The sequence below is a fragment of the Geotrypetes seraphini genome, chromosome 3 (genome assembly GCF_902459505.1).
Source record: "Geotrypetes seraphini chromosome 3, aGeoSer1.1, whole genome shotgun sequence".
Classification (NCBI taxonomy): Eukaryota; Metazoa; Chordata; class Amphibia; order Gymnophiona; family Dermophiidae; genus Geotrypetes; species Geotrypetes seraphini.
In genome coordinates, this window is record NC_047086.1 from 327,417,966 (window position 1) to 327,437,868 (window position 19,903).

General features: G+C 47.1%; 1 protein-coding gene across 1 annotated transcript in view; it reads left to right on the forward strand.

Moving 5' to 3' along the window:
* Positions 1-19,903, forward strand: part of XRN2 (5'-3' exoribonuclease 2) — a 302,991-nt gene that overhangs the window by 180,811 nt on the left and 102,277 nt on the right. Inside the window, exon 23 of the mRNA XM_033938550.1 lies at positions 8,961-9,040. Within this exon, the coding sequence (XP_033794441.1) occupies positions 8,961-9,040 (80 nt within the window). The remainder of the gene's footprint in view (positions 1-8,960; positions 9,041-19,903) is intronic.

The following is a 19,903-nucleotide window of genomic DNA, read 5'->3' on the forward strand; positions in this document are numbered from 1 at the left end:
TCCATCTATACTCATTCCCTTGGTTTCTTTTATCTCCTCACATGGTTTTCAATGTCGCCTCTATTCTGATGACTCCCAGATCTACTTCTTTACACTAGAAATCTCTACAGGAATCCAGGCCCAAGTCTCAGCCTGCCTTTCCGCCATTGCTGCCTGGATGTCCCACTGTCACTTATAACTGAACATGGTCAAGACTGAGCTACTTATCCTTCCACCTAAACCTACCTCTCCACTCTCTATCTTGGTGGATAACACTCTCATCCTCCCTGTCTTATCTTGCAACCTCAGTGTCATATTTGACTCCTCTCTTTGTTTCTCTGCACAAATCCAACAGACCGCCAAAACCTGTTGTTTCTTTCTTTATAATATTGCCAAAATCTGACCCTTCCTCCCTGAGTCCACTAACAAAACTTTTCCCACACCCTTATCTCTCACCTAGACTACTGCAACTTGCTTCTCACAGATCTTCCATGTAATCATCTCCCTCCCCATTAATCTATTCAAAATTCTGTTGCATGGCTTATCAGAGTCACTGTGCTCACATCACCCCTCCTGAAGTCACTTCATTGGCTCCCTATCCATTTCTGCATACAGTTCAAACATCTCTTATTGACTTACAAGTTCATTCACTGTGCAGCTCCTCAATATCTCTCCTCTCTTACCCTCCCTTTACTCATCCCCAGGAACGCCATTCATCGGGCAAGTCTTTCTTACCTGTACCCTTCTCCTCTACTGTGAACTCCAGACTATGTTCCTTCTCTCTTGCTGCACCATATACCTGGAACAGATTGCCTGAGTCAGTATATCAAGTTATGTATCTGGCAGTATTCAAATCCATTGCTAAAAGCCCACTTTTTTGAGGTTGCTATTAACTTCTAACCCCCTCTCACTTGTAAAGCACCTATTTCTGAGAAACTTTTTGACCCCCCTATTGTACTCTATGTCTGTTTAATTAGATTGTAAGCTCTACTGAGCAGGGACTGTCTCTTGAATGTTTTAATGTACAGTGCTACAGAAATACACTTCTCCCTCCATATTTGTGATTTCAATTATTTGCAGTTTTTTTTTATGGTTTCCCCCCGTTTTTTGTTTTGATGGCTTTCCCCTGCCCCAGTCCCGCGCCCACAGCAATAAACTTACTTTTTCCTGGCCTGGCTGTCAGACGGCACGCCATTACTCTTGCCTTTGGCTTGCAGAAAGTTCCGATTGTCAATTACCTCTTCTAATTAGCCAGCAGTTGTCCCTGGCACCACACCCTTCGTCGTGGTAACCCGCTTGATGGACAGGTTTCTCCTGTCGCCTCTTTTTCAGTTTAGGAGGGGGAGGGAAACCCTCTTGCATCTTGATAGGGCACTCGTGCAGTCAGTCAAGCTTTCCCCTCTCTCAATAGGACAAGCCTTTCATCCCTCCCTCTTCCTTCCTATTGCAGAGTTAGTCTCTGAGTGCTGACATCTTATTGGCTAGGGTGGCTGCCGATCGCTGTCATCACGCCCCTTCCGGCTCTGGCTCTCTGTCTCTGATTGGCTATGTCCAAAGAGCCCGCATCAACTCCCCCGCCCTGCCAGCTCCCAGAGTGCAGCGTGCGCATGGTGAGGCAGGTTTCTTCTGAAACAGGGATGAGTCACATGCGCCAAACAGCGAAGCTTCCTCCCTTTCTCCCCTTCCGCGGCACAAGGGGAAATTAGAAACAGTCCTGTAATCCACAGGATTCCAGAAACTTGACCATTCTCTGTTTTAAAAGTGTTTCCATTAATTTGTTTACCACAGAAGTCAGACTTACTGGCCTGTAATTCCCTACTTCTTCCTTACTTCCACTTTTGTAGAGTGGAACCACATATATCCTTCTCCAGTCCTTTAATACCACTCCTGACTCTAGAGGAGCATTGAAAAGGTCAGTCAGTGGAGCCACCAGAACGTCCCTAAGTTCCTTCAGACCTGACGGATGTGCACCATCCAGACCCATCGCTTTACCTATCTTTTATTTAGCTAGCTCCTCACAAACACAACCCTCTGAAAATAAGGGTTTACCAGTTCTCCATCCCTATTCGAATTTGTCTTATCCCAGAACAAGCAGGCAGCATATTCTCGCATGTGGATGATGTCATCCACAGAGCCCCGATATGGACACTTTAAAAGTGCATCACCAGTTTAAGAATTTTAGAAAGTTTACGCTAGCCCGCACCGTGCATGAATGAGTGCCTTCCCGCCTGACACAGGTACGCAGCTCCTCAGTTCTATGTTTTCTGCAGAGCTAAGAAGTTGCATTTTCTTAATGTTCTTTGTTTTTGCCTTGCCTTCCCACTCATGCGTATTTTATTCTATTCTTTCTCTCATTTTTTCTTCATCTAAAAAAAAAAAATCAGAAGCTTTTATTTTTCTTCGCCTCACTTTCACTTGCGGGTGCTTAGTGGGGCCTTTTGACATTGTCTCAGCCTCGGGTTCAATTTTGGTTGAAACGTTGTTTTCCCCAACAATATCTTGCCCGTTTTTGGGATCTTCATAAGTGTGGCAAGTGCCATAGGGATTTTTTTCCAGACATGCATTGAAACATCATGTCTCCAGTCATCATTAAATTAAGATGTCATCGACACCAGCATCGAACACATCAGCATCGACATCAGCGTTAGAGGATGGTGTCGCAGGTCATTATGGCATTGAGTCCATTCATGCCGATCTTTCAGCGACCATTCTGATGCCTCGCCTATTCTTTAGAGAGGGTTGCATCTTATCCATAGCTCCCTTTTTAAGGCGAGCTACGACAATAACAGTACCAGCAGAGATGCCTAAGGTACCAGTGTCTTCCAAGAGCCACCAGTTTTTTTAAGCCGGTATCGCAGGTCATTATGGCATTGCGTCCACTCATGCTGACCAAGCGACCTTTCCGGCTGCAGATACCTACGGTACCAGACAAATAACCAAAGGTACTGTTGGTTTTTTTCCTCATGGGCTCTGTGCACCGATGGTACTGGCTAAATAGCCAAAGGTACGGGTGATTTTTTTTTTTTTTTCTCTTCAGGAACAACTTCAATGTTTTTTCCTGATACCTGTGACTCAGTACCGGACAGTTCTAATCATGATACGACTTTCCCGTACCGCTAATGTTTCATCAATGTACCATCATGGTCCCTGGTACAAGTTTCCTTGACTTTCCAGTTGTGCATTGTAACATTTTTCCTTCTGACACCATTTTCAGTTCATCAAAGCAATTTTTCTTCTCCAGGTTCCGATGCAAGATCCCTACAAAGCTTTCGCCTTTGTCATTGGGCTGACACCTTTTCAAGTGACAATCTACTGAGAAGACTTCTTTTACAATATCTTCTACAGAGACTTTCAATTTTTGATTGATGAACATGAACTTTATACAGCTTTTGCTCCTGCTGATGTTCTCATGATTCTCTTCTCTCCTAACCTTCAGTCTTTACACCTGACAGCTTGGTACCTCTTGGGCTGAACTCAGTTGATCTTCACCTTTCTCAGCCTGTCTGATTCATTTTGGAAGTTTCCAGAAAACCGGCCACTCAGCAGTGTTATCAGCAAAAGTGCAGGCTGCAGTTATATTCTCTCGAGGAACACAGAGAGAGGGGAGACATGATAGAGACATTCAAATATCTTACAGTCCGTGCTGAGGTGGAGGAAGATATCTTTTTCCTTACGGGTCCCACGGCAACAAGAGGGCATCTGCTCAAACTCAAGGGTGGGAGACTTTATGGCGACATCAGGAAGTACTTCTTCACCGAAAGGGTGGTTGATCGTTGGAATGGTCTTCCATGTCAGGTAGTCAAAGCCAGCAACGTACTCGACTTTAAGAGACGATGGGATAAACATGTGGGTTCACTCTGGGGAATTGCTTTGGGGAGGGTTCTTTGAGTAGGCAGACTTGTTGGGCCGTCGGCCCTTTTCTGCCGTCATACTCTATGTATCTATGGTGCACCTCTCATCTCTAGGATCCGAAATCCTTTTCAGTTTCCTTAGTTTTGGATTCTCTCCTTCATTTGTCTAACTCTGGTCTCAAATCTGCACCCATTAGAGTGGGGAGAGTGTGGCACAGTGGTTAAAGCTACAGCCTCAGCAGCCTGAGGTGGGTTCAAACCCAAATTGCTCCTTTTGACTGTGGGCAAGTCACTTAATCCCCCCCATTGCCATAGATAGATTGTGAGCCCACCAGGGAAACATGCTTGAGTACCTGAATAAATTCATGTGAACCATTCTGTGCTCCCCTGGGAGAATGGTATAGAAAATTGAATAAATAAATAAATCTCAGTGTTATCATTGCCTTTCATCGACCAGTAAACCTCTTACTGCTCATCCTCTAATCTCCAGATTCATGAAAAGACTTTTCAATGTAAAAACACCTCGAAAATCACCTCCAGTGGTTTGGGATCTCAGTCTGGTTCTTGTTAAGTTGATGAAGCCTCCATTTAAACCAATGTCCACGACTCATCTCAACTAAATGGACTAAAATGGTTAAGGGGCTGGAGGAGTTGCCGTACAGTGAGAGATTGGAGAAACTGGGCCTCTTCTCCCTTGAAAAGAGGAGACTGAGAAGGGACTTGATCGAAACGTTCAAGATACTGAAGGGAATAGACTTAGTAGATAAAGACAGATTGTTCATCCTCTCCAAGGTAGGGAGAACGAGAGGGCACTCTCTAAAGCTGAAAGGGGATAGATTCAGTACAAACGTGAGGAAGTTCTTCTTCACCCAGAGAGTGGTAGACAACTGGAATGCTCTTTCGGAGTCTGTTATAGGGGAAAACACCCTCCAGGGATTCAAGACAAAGTTGGACAAGTTCCTGCTAAATTGGAACATATGCAGGTGAGGCTGGACTCATTTAAAGCACTGGTCTTTGACCTGAGGGCCGCCACATGAGCGAACTGCTGGGCAGGATGGACCGCTGGTCTGACGCAGGAGCGGCATTTCTTATGTTCTTAAATACCTTACTTGGAAAGTAGTTTTTTCTCATTTCTTTCACTTCTGCCAGAAGAGTAAGTCAACTTCAAACGCTGGTGGCGGACCCACCGTTTACAGTGTTCCACCATGACAAGGTTGTGCATTGCACCCATTCAAAGTTCTTACCAAAGGTAGTCACTGAATTTTATCTAAATCAATCGATTGTGATTCCAGTATTTTTTCCTAAACCTCATTCAATTTCTCATCCAGGAGAAACGGCTCTTCACATTCTGGATTGCAAGCGGGCTTTTGCCTATTATCTCAACAGAACAAAGCCGCATAGAACATCTCAACTTTTTGTCTCCTTTGATCCAAGTTGGGTTTGGGTTACCCTGTTTCTAAGAGAACGATTCCCAACTGGTTGGCTTCCTGCAAATTGTTCTCTTATTCTGAAGCTGGGCTACCACTGGAAAATCGGGTCACAGCCCATAAAGTTCGAGCTATGGCAGCTTCAGAAGCTTTTCTTCGCTCTACTTCTATTGATGAAATCTGTAAAGCTTGGTCCTTGGTTCATACATCACCTCACATTATTGTCTGGAATCTTTCTTCAGATGGGATGGGTACTTCAGCCAGATAGTATTACAAAATTAATTTTCCTAAAAGACCAACTCTCCCACCATTCCATTCTGGTTATCTTGTTGGGCACCCACATGTGAGAATATGCTGCTTGTTTGTCCTGGGATAAAGCACAGTTACTTATCGTAACAAGTGTTATCCAGGGACAGCAGGCAGATATTCTCACTCCTCCCCTGGTTGACTTCTTAGCTGGCTTACTGAACTGAGGAGCCACGCACCTATGTCGGACGGGAAGGCACTCACACATGCGCGGTGGGGGCTATCGCAGACTTTCTAAATTTAATGCACTTTGATGCACCTTTAAAGTGTCCGTACTGGGGCTACGTGGATGACATCACCCATATGTGAGAATATTTGCCTGCTGTCCCTGGATAACACCTGTTATGGTAAGTAACTGTGCTTTTTGCAGTCCCGCTCCTGACGCTTCAGCCATGAACACAGAAAAGAAATACTTGTTAAGCAATTCAGCCTTTTCTTTTTCAGCTTCTACATATTTCTGCCCTTCACCTTTGAGTCTCACAATGCCACTTTTACACTTCTTCCTATCACTGATATATGTAAAAAATGTCTCCCTGTTCTTTTCCTGACTACTCGACTAGCCTCTCTTAACCTTTCCAGATATTTTTGCCCGTCTTCCTCTATCTTCAATCTTTTGTAGCTTATGAAAGCTAACCTCTTAACCTTACCTTCTCAGCTACTACTTTTAAGAACCAAAGCAGCCTTCTTTTATTCTTATTTTACTTTGCCTCACAAAAAGGTTTGTCGCCCTTACAATAATTCCTTTCAGTTTTGTCCACTGCATTTCTGCTCCTTCCAAACGTTCCCATCCAGGCTACAATTCTTTGACGTAATACCCCATCCGAGCAAAGTTAGTTTTTTTAAACTAAACTAAAACTTAACCTTATATACCGGGTCTTCAACCAAAGGAAGCTCGATGCGGTTAACAATAAATTTAAAAAATAAACTGTCTTAATATTAAACTGTACCATGGAGTGATCACTGGATGTCAGATAATCACCCATTGTAACATCAGAAACACCTTCCCCGTTTAGATTCACTAAGGCCATGGATCGGATCTGTGGCTGGGGGGCTAATTCACGAAGCACCCTCATACAAATGAGGGTGATTAGAATCACGCCCCCAACCGACCACATGGATCGCTCTCCAGTGATCCCAACGCATGCGCAGACCATCTTCTTTGCCTGTAGATGGACTGTGCATGCGCTGGCCCTCTGTGCCCGGCAGAGCTAGAAACTTATTACTTTTTTACTTAACTTTATTTTGTGAGCCCGTGGTTTAAACCCGCGGGTTAAAACTGCAGGGAAGGGCAGGACAGTTGGGGCAGAGAGCAGGGTGGCAAGTCAATGCCGCCGAATCGATCAAGGGCTGTCTTGGGGGTCTGTATGTCAATGCCATGGCTGGTCACTGAAGTTCACCGGCGGGGTTAAGGCTTTGATTAGCAGAATCGGGGCAGAGAGCAGGGTTTTTGCTCAAGCGACTGGTCCTCACCAGTTGCTTGTTTTTGGATCGGCCAGCCCAGTCGATGTGCCTTCTTTAGTTTAATGAATTGCGTCCTTGCTACTTTGTATGCCATTTCCCCTCATTTGCATGTGCAGATTGGTTCGGAGGATGATCGGCCATGAGGTTAGTGAATCAGGTCGTAGGAAAATCGGGTCGCAAAGTGGTTGGGACATGATCGGTGTCCTTAGTGAATCTAGCCCTAAGTCCAGTATGACCCCCATCCTGCGTGGGTTCCATTACTAACTGCTGGAACAGCTCTTGTAGAGAATCTAGGATCTCCTTACTTCTAGAAGACCCTGTAATAGGGATTTCCCAAGCAACATCCACCATATTAAAATCACCTATTAGTAAAACGTCTTCTTTTTTTTAGATATATTCTGAATGTCTGCTATTAAATCTCTGTCCACTTCTTCCTGTATAGCACACCAATGTAAATATATCTACAATTCCCTCTTTCTAAATTGATCCACAGTGCCTCTTCCTTGCCCTGCAGATCCGGCAATTGTGTGGTTTTAATTTGATCTTTCAAAACATATATCACTCACTTATTGTAATAGTCTTCTTTCACTGCTTGCTTCTTAATTCATATCAATTCTTCCCAAAGTTATTCCATTGTTCTAATAATTCATCTTGATGTGACCTCAGCGGCTACACCTAGGTTTCATATTTCATGTAAAACCCCGGTTATACCATAGCCAGTCTCCTCATCGGCCACTTTTATTCTTAGTCTTAATCTTAATTCATCCGTATATTTTAAATTTTCCTTCATTTAATTCAAAAATTTATTGTATAAATACTTTAAATAACTTATCTTAAAGTTGATACACTGAATGGGGCTCCGACGTGAATTCATCATTTCGCAAGGTAGCTGTTTCAAGGAGCATCCCCTAAAACCACAAACACATTTTCAGTGCATCGTGAAGCTTACGCAGAATAATCCACCAATATAGCTTCACGATGCACTGAAAATGTGCTTTTTAACCATCACAAAGGAATGCAATTCTCCTCTGTGCAAACATGCAGTTCATCTGGATAAAGCAGTGCAAATCTAAACTGTTTTGGAAAAAAAAACAACGTATTTTTCGCTCCATAAGATGCACCCTAGATTTAGAGCAGTGGTTCCCAAACCTGTCCTGGGGGACCCCCAGCCAGTCAGGTTTTCAAGATATCTCTAATAAATATGCATGAGAGAGATTTGCATACCTGTCACTTCCATTATATGCAAATCTCTCTCATGCATATTTGTTAGGGATATCTTGAAAACCTGACTGGCTGGGGGTCCCCAGGGCAGGTTTGGGAACCACTGATTTAGCGGAAGAAGACAAGAAGAAAAAACATTCTGAGCCAGATTATCTCTGCCAGGTTCTGCACCCAACCCCACACTCCTTGCAAGGCTCTTCACCCTGTCCCCCCTCTCTGCCACGCTCTGGACCCTGTCCCCCCTCTGGTAGTCTAGTGGTAGGCCGGGACAGGGCATGCAGGCCTAGTGGCAGGCAGGACCCCCAACCCCGAGGCAAGCAGGCAGGCAGGGTCCTCCACCCCCCAGCAGGGCCCCTTACCCCAAGGCAAACTGGCAGGCAGGGCCTCCACAAGAACTGACTGCAGCCATTCATGGAACGGTGCAGGACAAGGCAGCGTGTGTGCCTTTTGGGCCGCTCTGACGCGGCTTAGCTCAGCCGGAGGGAAGGGCAAGTCTGCCGGATCAACTAAAATAAGGTACCGGGGGGCCCTGCCTGCCTGCTTGCCACGGGATAGGGGGCCCTGCTGGGGGGTGGAAAACCCTGCCTGCCTGCTTGCCCTGCCCATCCTATTATGAGAAAAAAATGTAAAAAAAAGAAAAGTTAAAGAAATTCAAACATGCAAATTTTTCTGACAACCTGATGGATTTTTTTGGTTGATTTGTCTGTTTTAACAGCCTTCAGATTTGCCACCTGAATTGTGTCATGGAATACAAGGAGAGCTTCAGACAGATGAAGGAGCAGTTCTTCCAAACAAGTAAGTATTTTTTTAGTGATACATCTAAAGGAAATACTCTGGTCCCTCCATGACTTGTGCTTCATGTCTTCGTAAGGAAGTTAATCATGTACATTTACTTATTATGTTTATATTTATGTTTATCATCATTTGTTATACCACATTACCATAATATAGACCTCAGCGGTTTACATTCTTAATTAAACTCAATATAGAAGAAAAATTAATTCCTAAAGAGAGATGAAGAAAAGAAGTGTACTGTTGATACAAAAAGGCATACAAAAAAGCTTATTATATGCTTTCATGTTTTTAAACTCCTCATACACACCAATATCACGGAGCCTTGAGCAAAAACAAAACTAAACAAAAAACCCTAAAGATCTTTTTATTAAGCCAAAGAAGCCAGACAAAACTGGAAGATACTCCCTATCAGTGCTATCAGGAGAAATTATTTTTCTAAGGACAAGCTAAACAGGAGTCTACAATTGAATGATCTTATGCAGTAGAGACCACGGTTGAAGCAGCATAAACAAGCCTTATGTTTTTGAGAGAAGTCTGCTTTACATGTGTGAGTATTTTCTGCATTAGTGTCATCATGTGAGATCAAATTTATTCTAATCTTTCTATGGAGTCTTGTCATAGTGTTGATAACAGTTTCTTTACCTTTCATCAGTTTACCACCACCTTTTCACATTAAAGACATCCTGGATAGATTATTCTTGTACAATAAACTCTGGAATCTTCTCTTAACTTTGAGCTGCAGGCACTCCAACACAAACCTTTAACCCCTCCCTAGGTGTATACATCCTGTCACATGCCCTGAAGACTCCAGTCTGAATCTGCAGCTTTGACTGCTGGTTTTGTCTCTTCTGCTCTTGATTAATTTTACATTTATAATTCATTTAATTTGTCTTTTTGTGCGGGTTTTGCCCTTGTGCTGTGGATTCTCCCTTTGGAGACATCCTTTGGCGAGAGATCACAGACTTTTGTATTTAGATTGTCTGCTTCTCGGGGGTAACTGTTAGCAGACCTGCAGTATACCCCTCAGACAGCCTGCAGGTCAGATCGGGTCTCCGGGATCAGGGGCCACCTCACCCTAGGTTCATCCGCAAAAGGGTAGAGCGCAGGCTGTGTGGTTCTGTGGAGGTACGTCGGGATCGGAACCGGACTGTGTGTCTTCCGTAATTTCCTGTGAGGTCCTGGGAGTCCTGTCTGGGGTGACTGGGGAGGTGAAGTGGTCAGAAGATCTGAAATCCAGACTTTTATCAGCTCCTGAGGTATGATTTCTCTTCTTGCTCTGTGTTAGCTCGCTGCCATTGATTTCTATAGCAGCACGTCTCTTGGTGTGTCTGTGTACCCATGAGTTTGGCGATTTGGGGGTTCTTGGAAAGGGGTTTTTGGGTGGGTTCCCTGCATGCCCTAGTCCCACCCACCGGTAAACGTGAAAAATCGCTGTTTTTCTGGGTTCCCTGTGGTTTTCATGGGCCGTTTTAGGGTAAAATCAGCACCCACGGCGGCCATCTTGGATTTTGTTAAAAGTTTTAAAAGTATATTTTTTGGCCTTAGGAGCTTCGTTTTAGCTCCAAACTTCACAAATGGCCATCTCAGGACAGGATGGCACAGATTCTTGCCATGATTGTGGTGGATGGCTGTCAGATTTGCAGCCGTGCATTGTGTGCACCGCAGCCGGCGAGGGGTGTGAACCGTGCGCAAAATCCATGCTACCTTCCTCTGAAGAAGCATTGCTTTCTTCCAATTTGACCAGAGACACGATTGCTTCATCTGGGTCGCTTAAGAAGGGTGCGGAGGGCGCTTCTGTGAAACGCAAGCGCAGTTCCGGGGAAGAGTCTCACAAGTCTCCTAAGCATTCTAAATCTGAGTCTCGCTGGGCAGCTCTTGCCACAGGTGATTATTTTCACCCGGAATTTGTGGATATGATGTATCAGGCTTTTATACGTAATAAGTCTAAGCCTGCTTCTTCCACTCAGAATCCAGTGCAGTTAATTGTCTACAACACATGGCTTTCAACTGTGGATTTTATTTGCCGACACAAATAAAGCACCTGCATCAAGGCACATTGTTTTTGCAGTTCTTCTTTTTGTTTTCTGGTTACCTCTTTACTAACTGCAGAAGTGTCGGAGTTGCTTTCGTTTTTTTGACTCTTGAAAGGATTTTACCATACCAAACCAACTATCAATCTTCCTTTCCACCTGTTGCCTGGAATCTTAATGTGGTTCTCTCTGCTTTAAATCTCCCTTTCAACCATTTACAACTTGCTTTCTCAAACTTCTCACTTGGAAAGTTGTCTTCCTCATAGCCCTCACGTCTACACGCCATGTGAGCGAACTCCAAGCAATTGTGTCGGATTCACCCTAAACAAGATTCTACCATGACAGAATAGTCCTCCAAACTCATCCAAAATTTTCTACCTGTGTTCTTTCAAAAAGCTACATTCTGAACTTCTGGTGATGTCACCAAACCTGATGGAGGGTTAGATACAAAGCTCTGACCTCTATGAGCGAATACTCTCCCTCCGAAAGTGCTTGTGAGTCGGATGAGCAGATAGCGTTGCTGATATCCGATGAGTGCGAAAGGCTAAGAATGCCTTCCAAAAAGAAATGCGAGGTGGGGAGACAGACAGACAAAGCGGTGGAAATATGTGGCCTGTGCCATGTGCGAGGAGCCTCCAGTGCTTCCATGCATGAGTCTGGGTAGAGTGGCTTCGAGGAGGAGTCGGAGTGGGGCGCCTCTCCACGACTGTGGCGCATGGATTCCTCAGCTGTAGTCACCAAAGCGGACCTACAGCAATGGGCCAGTAATATCAAATATGAAGTGGCAGTCGTGAAAGGGAAAATTATGGACGCCGTGAAGGAGATCAAGCAGGATATCGCTGATCTGCTGGGGAGAGTGGAGGACATGGAGCGCCGCATCGGAGAGCAGGAAGATGCGGTCCAAGAGGAGCAGAGCATTTGAGGCGGCGCAGAAAGATTGGCAGGACTGTTTTTTGCGGGTGGAAGACCTGGAAAATAGGTCGCGCTGAAATAAAATGCGCATCCGAGGTGTTCCTGACACAGCTGATTATTCAGATGCCTCACGTGTAGTGAAGGAGATTTTTCAGGCCCTCCTGTCAGCGGAGGGAGATGCCCAAGATAGTTCATCTGTGTTGAAGGTGGACAAAGGAGCATTGCACATTGGGACCAAAAAAAGCTGAATACCCCTGAGACATTATTGCTTGCCTGCACAATTTTGCTGATAAGGAGAAGATGGTGCGTAAAGCCAGGGAACTGGGCACTTTTGAGTAGAAATCCCATAAGGTGGAGGTGTTTCAGGACTTGTCCGCAATTGCACTGCAGCGGAGATGGGAGTTTCACTTGATTGTGCTGGTCCTTAAGCAAAAGAATTTGTGCCACCAGTGGTTGTTTCCATATGGGCTCCTCGTCACCATCAATGAGGCCCATAGGAGGGTAACGACGGTGGCAGAGGCCGGAGCATTGCTCAGAAAGGAAGAGCTGCTGAGTGCAGAGGATCCTACTCCGGGGAGGCATGCCACCAAGCCCTTGGAGAAGTATCGTTGGAGAGAGTCCGGCGTGACATCGCCGGCAGGGTCCTATGAGATAAGAGGATGCAGAGGCTTCGGTGAACAGAGGAGATCGCCCAGTTACCTGAGCAGGAGCAGAGTGGGTGATGGAGTTTACTTACCAGGTTTCTTCCGGTCATCTTGTGACGTTGCAGTTATATGGACCTCTTGGTGTTTGTATTGAGTGTGCATGGAGTGGGTTGTGAAATGATTTCGGGGGGGGGGGGGGGGGGGGGGTCTGAACGAGAAGGTTGAGAGAAGGGGGTGGGTTGCAGGAAGGGGGAGGCAGATGTGGAATGGGGATTTGGTGGGGTCACACAGTCATAGAGGGGTTTCGCAGTAGGAGGGAGGGGAGGGGGAAGGGGAGGGGGAGAGTTGGGAGAGGGTGGGGCGTGGGCAAGGAGGGAAGAGTAATGGCATGACCTTTGTTGGGTGCTCAAGGCTAGGGTGGGATAGGGGGGACAGTACTTTGTTTGCTTTCCTGTGATGTGGGGGGTGACAAACTGAGGGTGGGTAGCTTTAATGTCAATGGTCTTAATATGCCCCGCAAACGCCAACTGCTATTAAAAGAATTGAAGAGGGTGAACATAGATATCAGTTTTATTCAAGAGACCCATTTTGTGAAATCTGGGGAGAAACTGATTCAATATAGAAACTACCCGGGTAGAATGTGGGCTTTTAACAAGAGAGAAAGGAAGACGGCTAGGGTGGACATTCTGTTCACTAAACATTTAAAGGTTACTCTAGAACAGGAATGGAGGGATGAAGGGGGACGCTGGGTTATATGTTTGGGACGGGTTAATGGGGAATTGGTGACCTTGGTAAATCTGTATGCCCCTAACACACAGCAGGGTAAGTTTTTTGATGAGGTTTTGGCCAAGGTACTGCTAGTAAAGAAGGGGGCCGTGTTGGTAGGGGGGGATTTCAATTTGGTCATAGACCCCAGGTGGGATTCTACAGGGAGGGGTGGGGGATAGTCTGAAATCTGATAGGCAAAGATTGAGGCATTTTGTGGATGTCCTAAATAAAGTGGATGGATGGAGGTCTCAACACTAGATGGGGAGAGATTACTCTTATTATTCCCCAGTGTATGGGGTGTATACCCGCATTGATATGCTGTACTTGGATAAAGGGTAGGGGGGCAGGCTTCTTCACTCCCATATTGAGGATATTGGGTGGTACGACTATGCTCTGATTTGGATGTATGTAAGCTGGGGGGTCACGCGAGTTGGGGACAGATACTGGAAGTTAAATGATAATTTATTTCGAGATCCTTTGTTGGTTCGCAAGATGGAGCAGATCATTTTAGATTTTTTGGAGCACACTAATATTGACCAGTATTCCCCTATAACAATTTGGGAGAGCTTGAAAGCGGTTCTTTGTGGGGAACTTATATCACTGGCTATTCATAAGAAAAGGACCAGGTTGCGGAAGGAGCAACAATTACAGGAATCCCTAAGGAAGTTAGTCAATCAGCATAAGCGGGGGCCTGAGAACGCACACCTTAAGGTTCAGATTCAAGGGGTCCGGGCAGTGGCGTACCAAGGGGGGGGGCGGGAGGAGCGGTCTGCCCCGGGTGCCAGCACTGAGGGGGTGCTCCCGGCCTTGCCGTTCAGTCCCCCCCCCCACCCCCGAAGGACCGCTCGCCCCACTGACCTTCCTGCACCACCTGTGAAGCAGCCCGCAGCATCAGCGATCCCTGAACTCCCCTGATGTCAGAGGAGGGGCGGGACCGCGGCGCAGGAAGCAGCGCTTAAGCAGCGCAGGGATCGCGTCGCGATCCTGCTGCGGCTGCTTCATAGGTGGTGCAGGAAGGTCAGTGGGGCGAACGGTCCTTCGGGGGTGGTGGGGGGGTGTACTGAACGGCAAGGCCGGGAGCATAGGTAGTGCTGCTTCATAGGTGGTGCGGGGAGGCCAGGGGGGCGAGCGGTCCTTTGGGGTGGGGCGGGCGGGCAGGCAGGCAGGCTTTCAAGGGGGAGGGGGGGTGACAGGCAGGCAGGCCTTCAAGGGGGGACAGGCCTTCAGGGGGGGACAGGCAGGCCTTCAAGGGGGGAGGCAGGCCTTCAAGGGGGGGGGACAGGCCTTCGGGGGGGTGTGCAGATCTTCAAGGGGGAGGGACAGGCCTTCAAGGGGGGGCAGGCAGGCCTTCAAGGGGGGGGGCAGGCAGCCTTCAAGGGGGGACAGATCTACAAGGGGGTGGGACAGGCCTTCAAGGGGGGGACAGGCCTTCAGGGGGGGGTGCAGACCTTCAAGGGGGGTGCAGGCCTTCAAGGGGGTGCAGGCCTTCAAGGGGGGACAGGCCTTCGGGGGGGGTGCAGGCCTTCTGGGGGGGTGCAGACCTTCAAGGGGGTGCAGGCCTTCAAGGGGGGGGACAGGCCTTCAAGGGGGGGACAGGCCTTCAAGGGGGTGCAGGCCTTCAAGGGGGGACAGGCCTTCGGGGGGGGTGCAGGCCTTCTGGGGGGGTGCAGACCTTCAAGGGGGTGCAGGCCTTCAAGGGGGGGGACAGGCTTTCAAGGGGGGACAGGCAGGCAGGCCTACAAGGGGGAGACAGGCAGGCAGGCCTACAAGGGGGGACAGGCCTACAAGTGGGTGGTATAGGCCTACGAGGGGGTGGGACAGGCCTTCAAGGGGGGTGCAGGCCTTCAAGGGGGGTGCAGGCCTTTAAGGGGGGACAGGCCTTTGGGGGGGACCCTGGTTTAGAAGTACACGGAGGGAAGGGGGTGTTCAAAGAGACGTGCATATGCCAAACTTTGGGGGGGGAAGAAATAATGGGTCTGAAAATAGAGGAGAGGGAGAGAGATGATGGACCATGGGATTTAGGGAGGGAAGGAACAGAAAGGGAGGGAAATTGGACACAAGGGATGGTGTGGAGGAGTGATAGAGATACTGGATAGGAGGGTAATTGGGAAAAGAAAGGGAGAGATGGTGGACTCTGGGGTGGTGGGGAAGGAGGGAGAGATGCTGGATGAAAGGGTAGTTAAGAAAAGGTGGATCTGTGGAGGGAGATGAAAAAAAGGAAAGATACCAGACTTCCTGGGGAGGGAAGGGAAATGGAAAGGGAGGACAGAGTTGGCAGATGGATGGTTAGCATGCAGAAAGAAGAAAGAAGGAGACCCTGGCAAGCAAGTTATCAGAAGAAAACCAGAGCCTTGGACCAACAAGATTTGAAATATAACCAGACAACAAAAGGTAGAAAAATTCATTTTATTTTCTGTTTTGTGATTATAATATGTCAGATTTGAAATGTGTATCCTGCCAGAGCTGGTGTTGGACTGCAAATGTGAGCTAGGATTTAACAGAGATAGGAAAAGTCCTTTTTGTTTCTTTATTTTATTTACACCACAGCGCCAGTGTGGTTAGGAGAAGCCAAAGGGGGTGAAAAAGCTATAAAACCCACCAGGAGTTTTGAAAAAAATCACCCAACTGGGCAGGAAAATCGAATTGAAAAACCAATTCAATAGGCTGAATCGAATCAAAAATTTTTTTCCTGAATCTGGCAGCATTAGTTTGCGCTACTGTCTTAGACTTTAGGACCTGGGATTGGGTAGAGATTGCATCCTCAGTACTTTATAATGCAAGTGAAACGAGGATTTGGTCAGACTTTTGAAGGGTCTGCAGAAAAAAAAATATTGTATAGGCCGGGGACATGAGACAGCAGGAAATGGGAACTTTTCTTCCTTCTATTTTGTGAATGGAAAGGCTGAGGATGTCAGAGAGTTCAGTTAAAATATGTGCTTTATAAGAAAATATAATAACGTGTTTTATAAAGTTTATAGCATAGCTGGCCTACCCAGTGAGGTATTCCTAGTGGTGGTGGTGGCAGCGTGTCAATGTGTTGAGAGGAAGAGGTGGTCTGTGAAATTCTGCTGAGCAAACTCCGGGCCCATTTCCACCCCCCAGTTAGTCCACTCCACTCAACTGGTTCACACACTGAGTGGGTCTTTGGGTGTTGTTTTGGGATCTCTTCCAGTGGTTTATCAGTATCTCCTTCTGGTCCAAGGAAGGAAACTTTGTTATCCTTAGCATTGACCTACAGAATATGTTTGTAACAGCGCTGCTTGTGTGGCATTAGGCTATGTAGTGATCGAAAGAAAAAAAACAGACCTTTGCACATTTTTGCACTATATGGTATGTGTATGAGGAGATTCACATTTCCTGCACAGCTAAGTCCATGTGAAGTTACCTTGTGCTGTATTTGACATCTAGCAAGGTCTCTGTTTGAAAGGAAAGATCTAAACTTAAAAAAATGAAGTGGCCAGAAGTTATAGTAAAAGCAGATAGTGTAGCTGGTTTTTAAGAAAGATTTGGACAAATTCCTGGAGGAAAAGTCCATAATCTGTTATTAAGACATGGGGAAAGTGTCTGCTTGCCCTGGATCGGTAGCATGGAATGTTGCTACTCTTTGGGTTTTGACCAGGTATTAGTGTCCTGGATTGGCTACCATGAGAATGGGCTACTGGGCATGATGGACCATTGGTCTGACCCAGTTAGGCTATTCTTATGTTATGTTCTCATCTGTAGGGGCCTTTGTTTTCACTTCTTATTTTAATGTATTTTTTTTCTGGGAACTTATCAGTGTTTTTTATAATGGGAACAAAAATGGAAGAGAATTAATGTGTGTGGGATGAGGGGGTAACTAATTTCTTCAGCTAAATAATTCAATCCACTTCAAACAGACATATGAGAACTCACGCACCATTCACACACCCTCCAACCAAAAACGTCAAAAGAAAAAAACTGTTCGACAACCTCCTAGCCATTCGAGCTGCAACACTCGACCCCCAACTCTACAACCAATTGACATCGACCACAGACTGCAAAACCTTCAAAAAGAAATAAAAACCCTTCTATTCAAAAAACACATAAAACCGAACTAACACAATCAGAACTGTCCCAAGCATCACCTGCAACTACTCCATATGTACTTCTGATGTCATGACAATTCAGACATAATTTATGTTATGTTATGTTTGGAATATAAGAAAATTTTCACTGCCTGTTTCTATTCTGACCATTTATTCCGTTTCATGGTCATTACAAAAAATATTTTTTTACATGGGGGGGGGTGTCAAAAAATGATGGGCCCCGGGTGCCACATACCCTAGGTACGCCACTGGGTCCGGGCGGAGTTGGGGAAGCTAGAAGATGAAGAGATAAAGTTTAACCGTGACAAACTTCACCTCCGGTTTTTTGAGTCCGGTAATCGGGCAGGGAAGTTATTAGCGCACCGCCTTAGGCTTCAACAAACGCAATATAATATGGGGGTAATAATAAAAAAAAAGAAACGGCTAAAAAGTGTCCTAAATGGCTACTTGGACGATCCAAAAGCCTGATCGTCCAAGTACCCATAACCAAAGCTGGTTTTTAGACGTATCTAAAAACAGCTTAGGCCTTTCCCCTGCCTCTAGATGCACAGAGAGAAAAGAGGTGTGTTTAGAGGAGGGGAAAGGGCGGGCAGTGGGCGGGAGGTGGGCCGACCTACACCTAGGCGTACAACAGGTATAACCAAAACGTTTACAGGTTGCCTAGTCGGCACTTAGACCTTTTTGACTTACACGTAGTCAAACCAGGTCTAAGTGCCGAAAAAGGGGCCGCTGAGCTAATGGCCGCTGGTGCCATCAGTTCAGCGGCACGGCAACCTACCCACCGCAACCATCGCGGCAGGAGAGATGCCTCATCACCCCTACCGCGATGCCATCACTCCTCTACCCGAACTGCCGCAACCCACGGCAGGAGAGATGCCCTATCTCTTCTGCCGCGCATCGCGGCAGTTCCGGTAGAGGAGTGATGGCATCGCGGTAGGGGAGATGAGCAGTGCTCCCTCTAAGCGGGCGGGTGTTGTGAGCAAAATTTTTTTCGCTGTGCGCTACAAATATCGGGCGCCAGCAAGTTATGAGCCAACTCGCCCGATTCTCCTCTCGCCGCCCTGCCCGCCGTGCGCTGTGACGTGAAACTTGTGCGCTGGATGTAAATATTTTGTGCGCCAGCGCACGCCAGCGCAGCTTAGAGGGAACACTGGAGATGAGGCATCTCTCCTGCCGCAATCCATCACCCCCACCCCTCGCAATTAACATCGGGCCAGGAGAGAGCCCAAGCTCTCCTAGCCCGCGGCGACCCCCGACTCGTTCGGGCCAGGAGGGAGCCCAAGCCCTCCTAGCACCGGCGACCACCCCCCCCCTGCGACTCGTTCGGGCCAGGAGGGAGCCCAAGCCCTCCTGGCCCCGGCGACCCCCCCTACCCCCATCCTGCACTACATTACGGGCAGGAGGGATCCCAGGCCCTCCTGCCCTCGACGCAACCCCCCCTCTCCCCATCGACCGCCCTCCCCAGAACCCTTGATCGCCCCCCCCCCCGAGCCGATCCGCGACCCCACAACCCCCCATCCCCCTTCCCCGTACCTTTTTTCAAGTTGGCTGGACAGACGGGTGCCAAACCCGCCTGTCTGGCAGGCACCAACGGCAGAATGGGGCCGGATTGGCCCAGCCGTCCCAAAGCCCCGCCCACAGGTGGGGCCTAAGGCGCCTGGGCCAATCAGGATAGGCAGGCCTAAGGCAGGCAGGCCTAAGGCTCCCGGGCCTATCCGACGTATGAAGTTGGGGGCTCGCTATGTGTCCTGGATATTGTCCCTGTATAACAATCCGATAACCTGTGTTAAAGTGAATGGGGTATATTCTACCCCCTTTGAGCTGAGGAGGGAGACAAGGCAGGGAAGCCCACTCTCACCTCTGCTTTTCGCTTTGGTAATTGAACCCCTCGCACAAAAGATTAGGCGGACAGGTCAGATACGGGGTTTACATACTCAGGAATGTGAGTATAAGTTGTCTCTCTTTATTGATGCTATCTTAGCTATTGTAGAGGGGTCGGAGAGTTCACTCAAGATGTTGCAGGATCTTATCTTATGACGGAGAATGGCGCATTGTCGGGGTTCAAAGCTAATATGAGCAAAATGGAGGTTTTGAATATCTCAGTTCCTGAATCAGCTATCTTGAGGATAAAAAAGCAGTACCCTTCAGATGGATTAAAGGACCTATTCGATATTTGGGCATTCAGCTAGGGGTAGATTGGACATCCCTATTTCAACTTAACTATATCCTGTTGGTGGCGGCCCTCTCAGGAGATATAGATCGGTGGGACAAATTATATGTTTCATGGATGGGCCGCATGGAGGTGACTCTGATGTTGATTTTACCTAAGTTTCTGTATTTAGTTCAGGTATTGCCCATTGAAATACCTAAGCAGTATTTTCAGTGTTGGCATAGGCAAATATCCTACTTCGTTTTTGGGAGGAAGGGGGAGAGAAGGTCCCG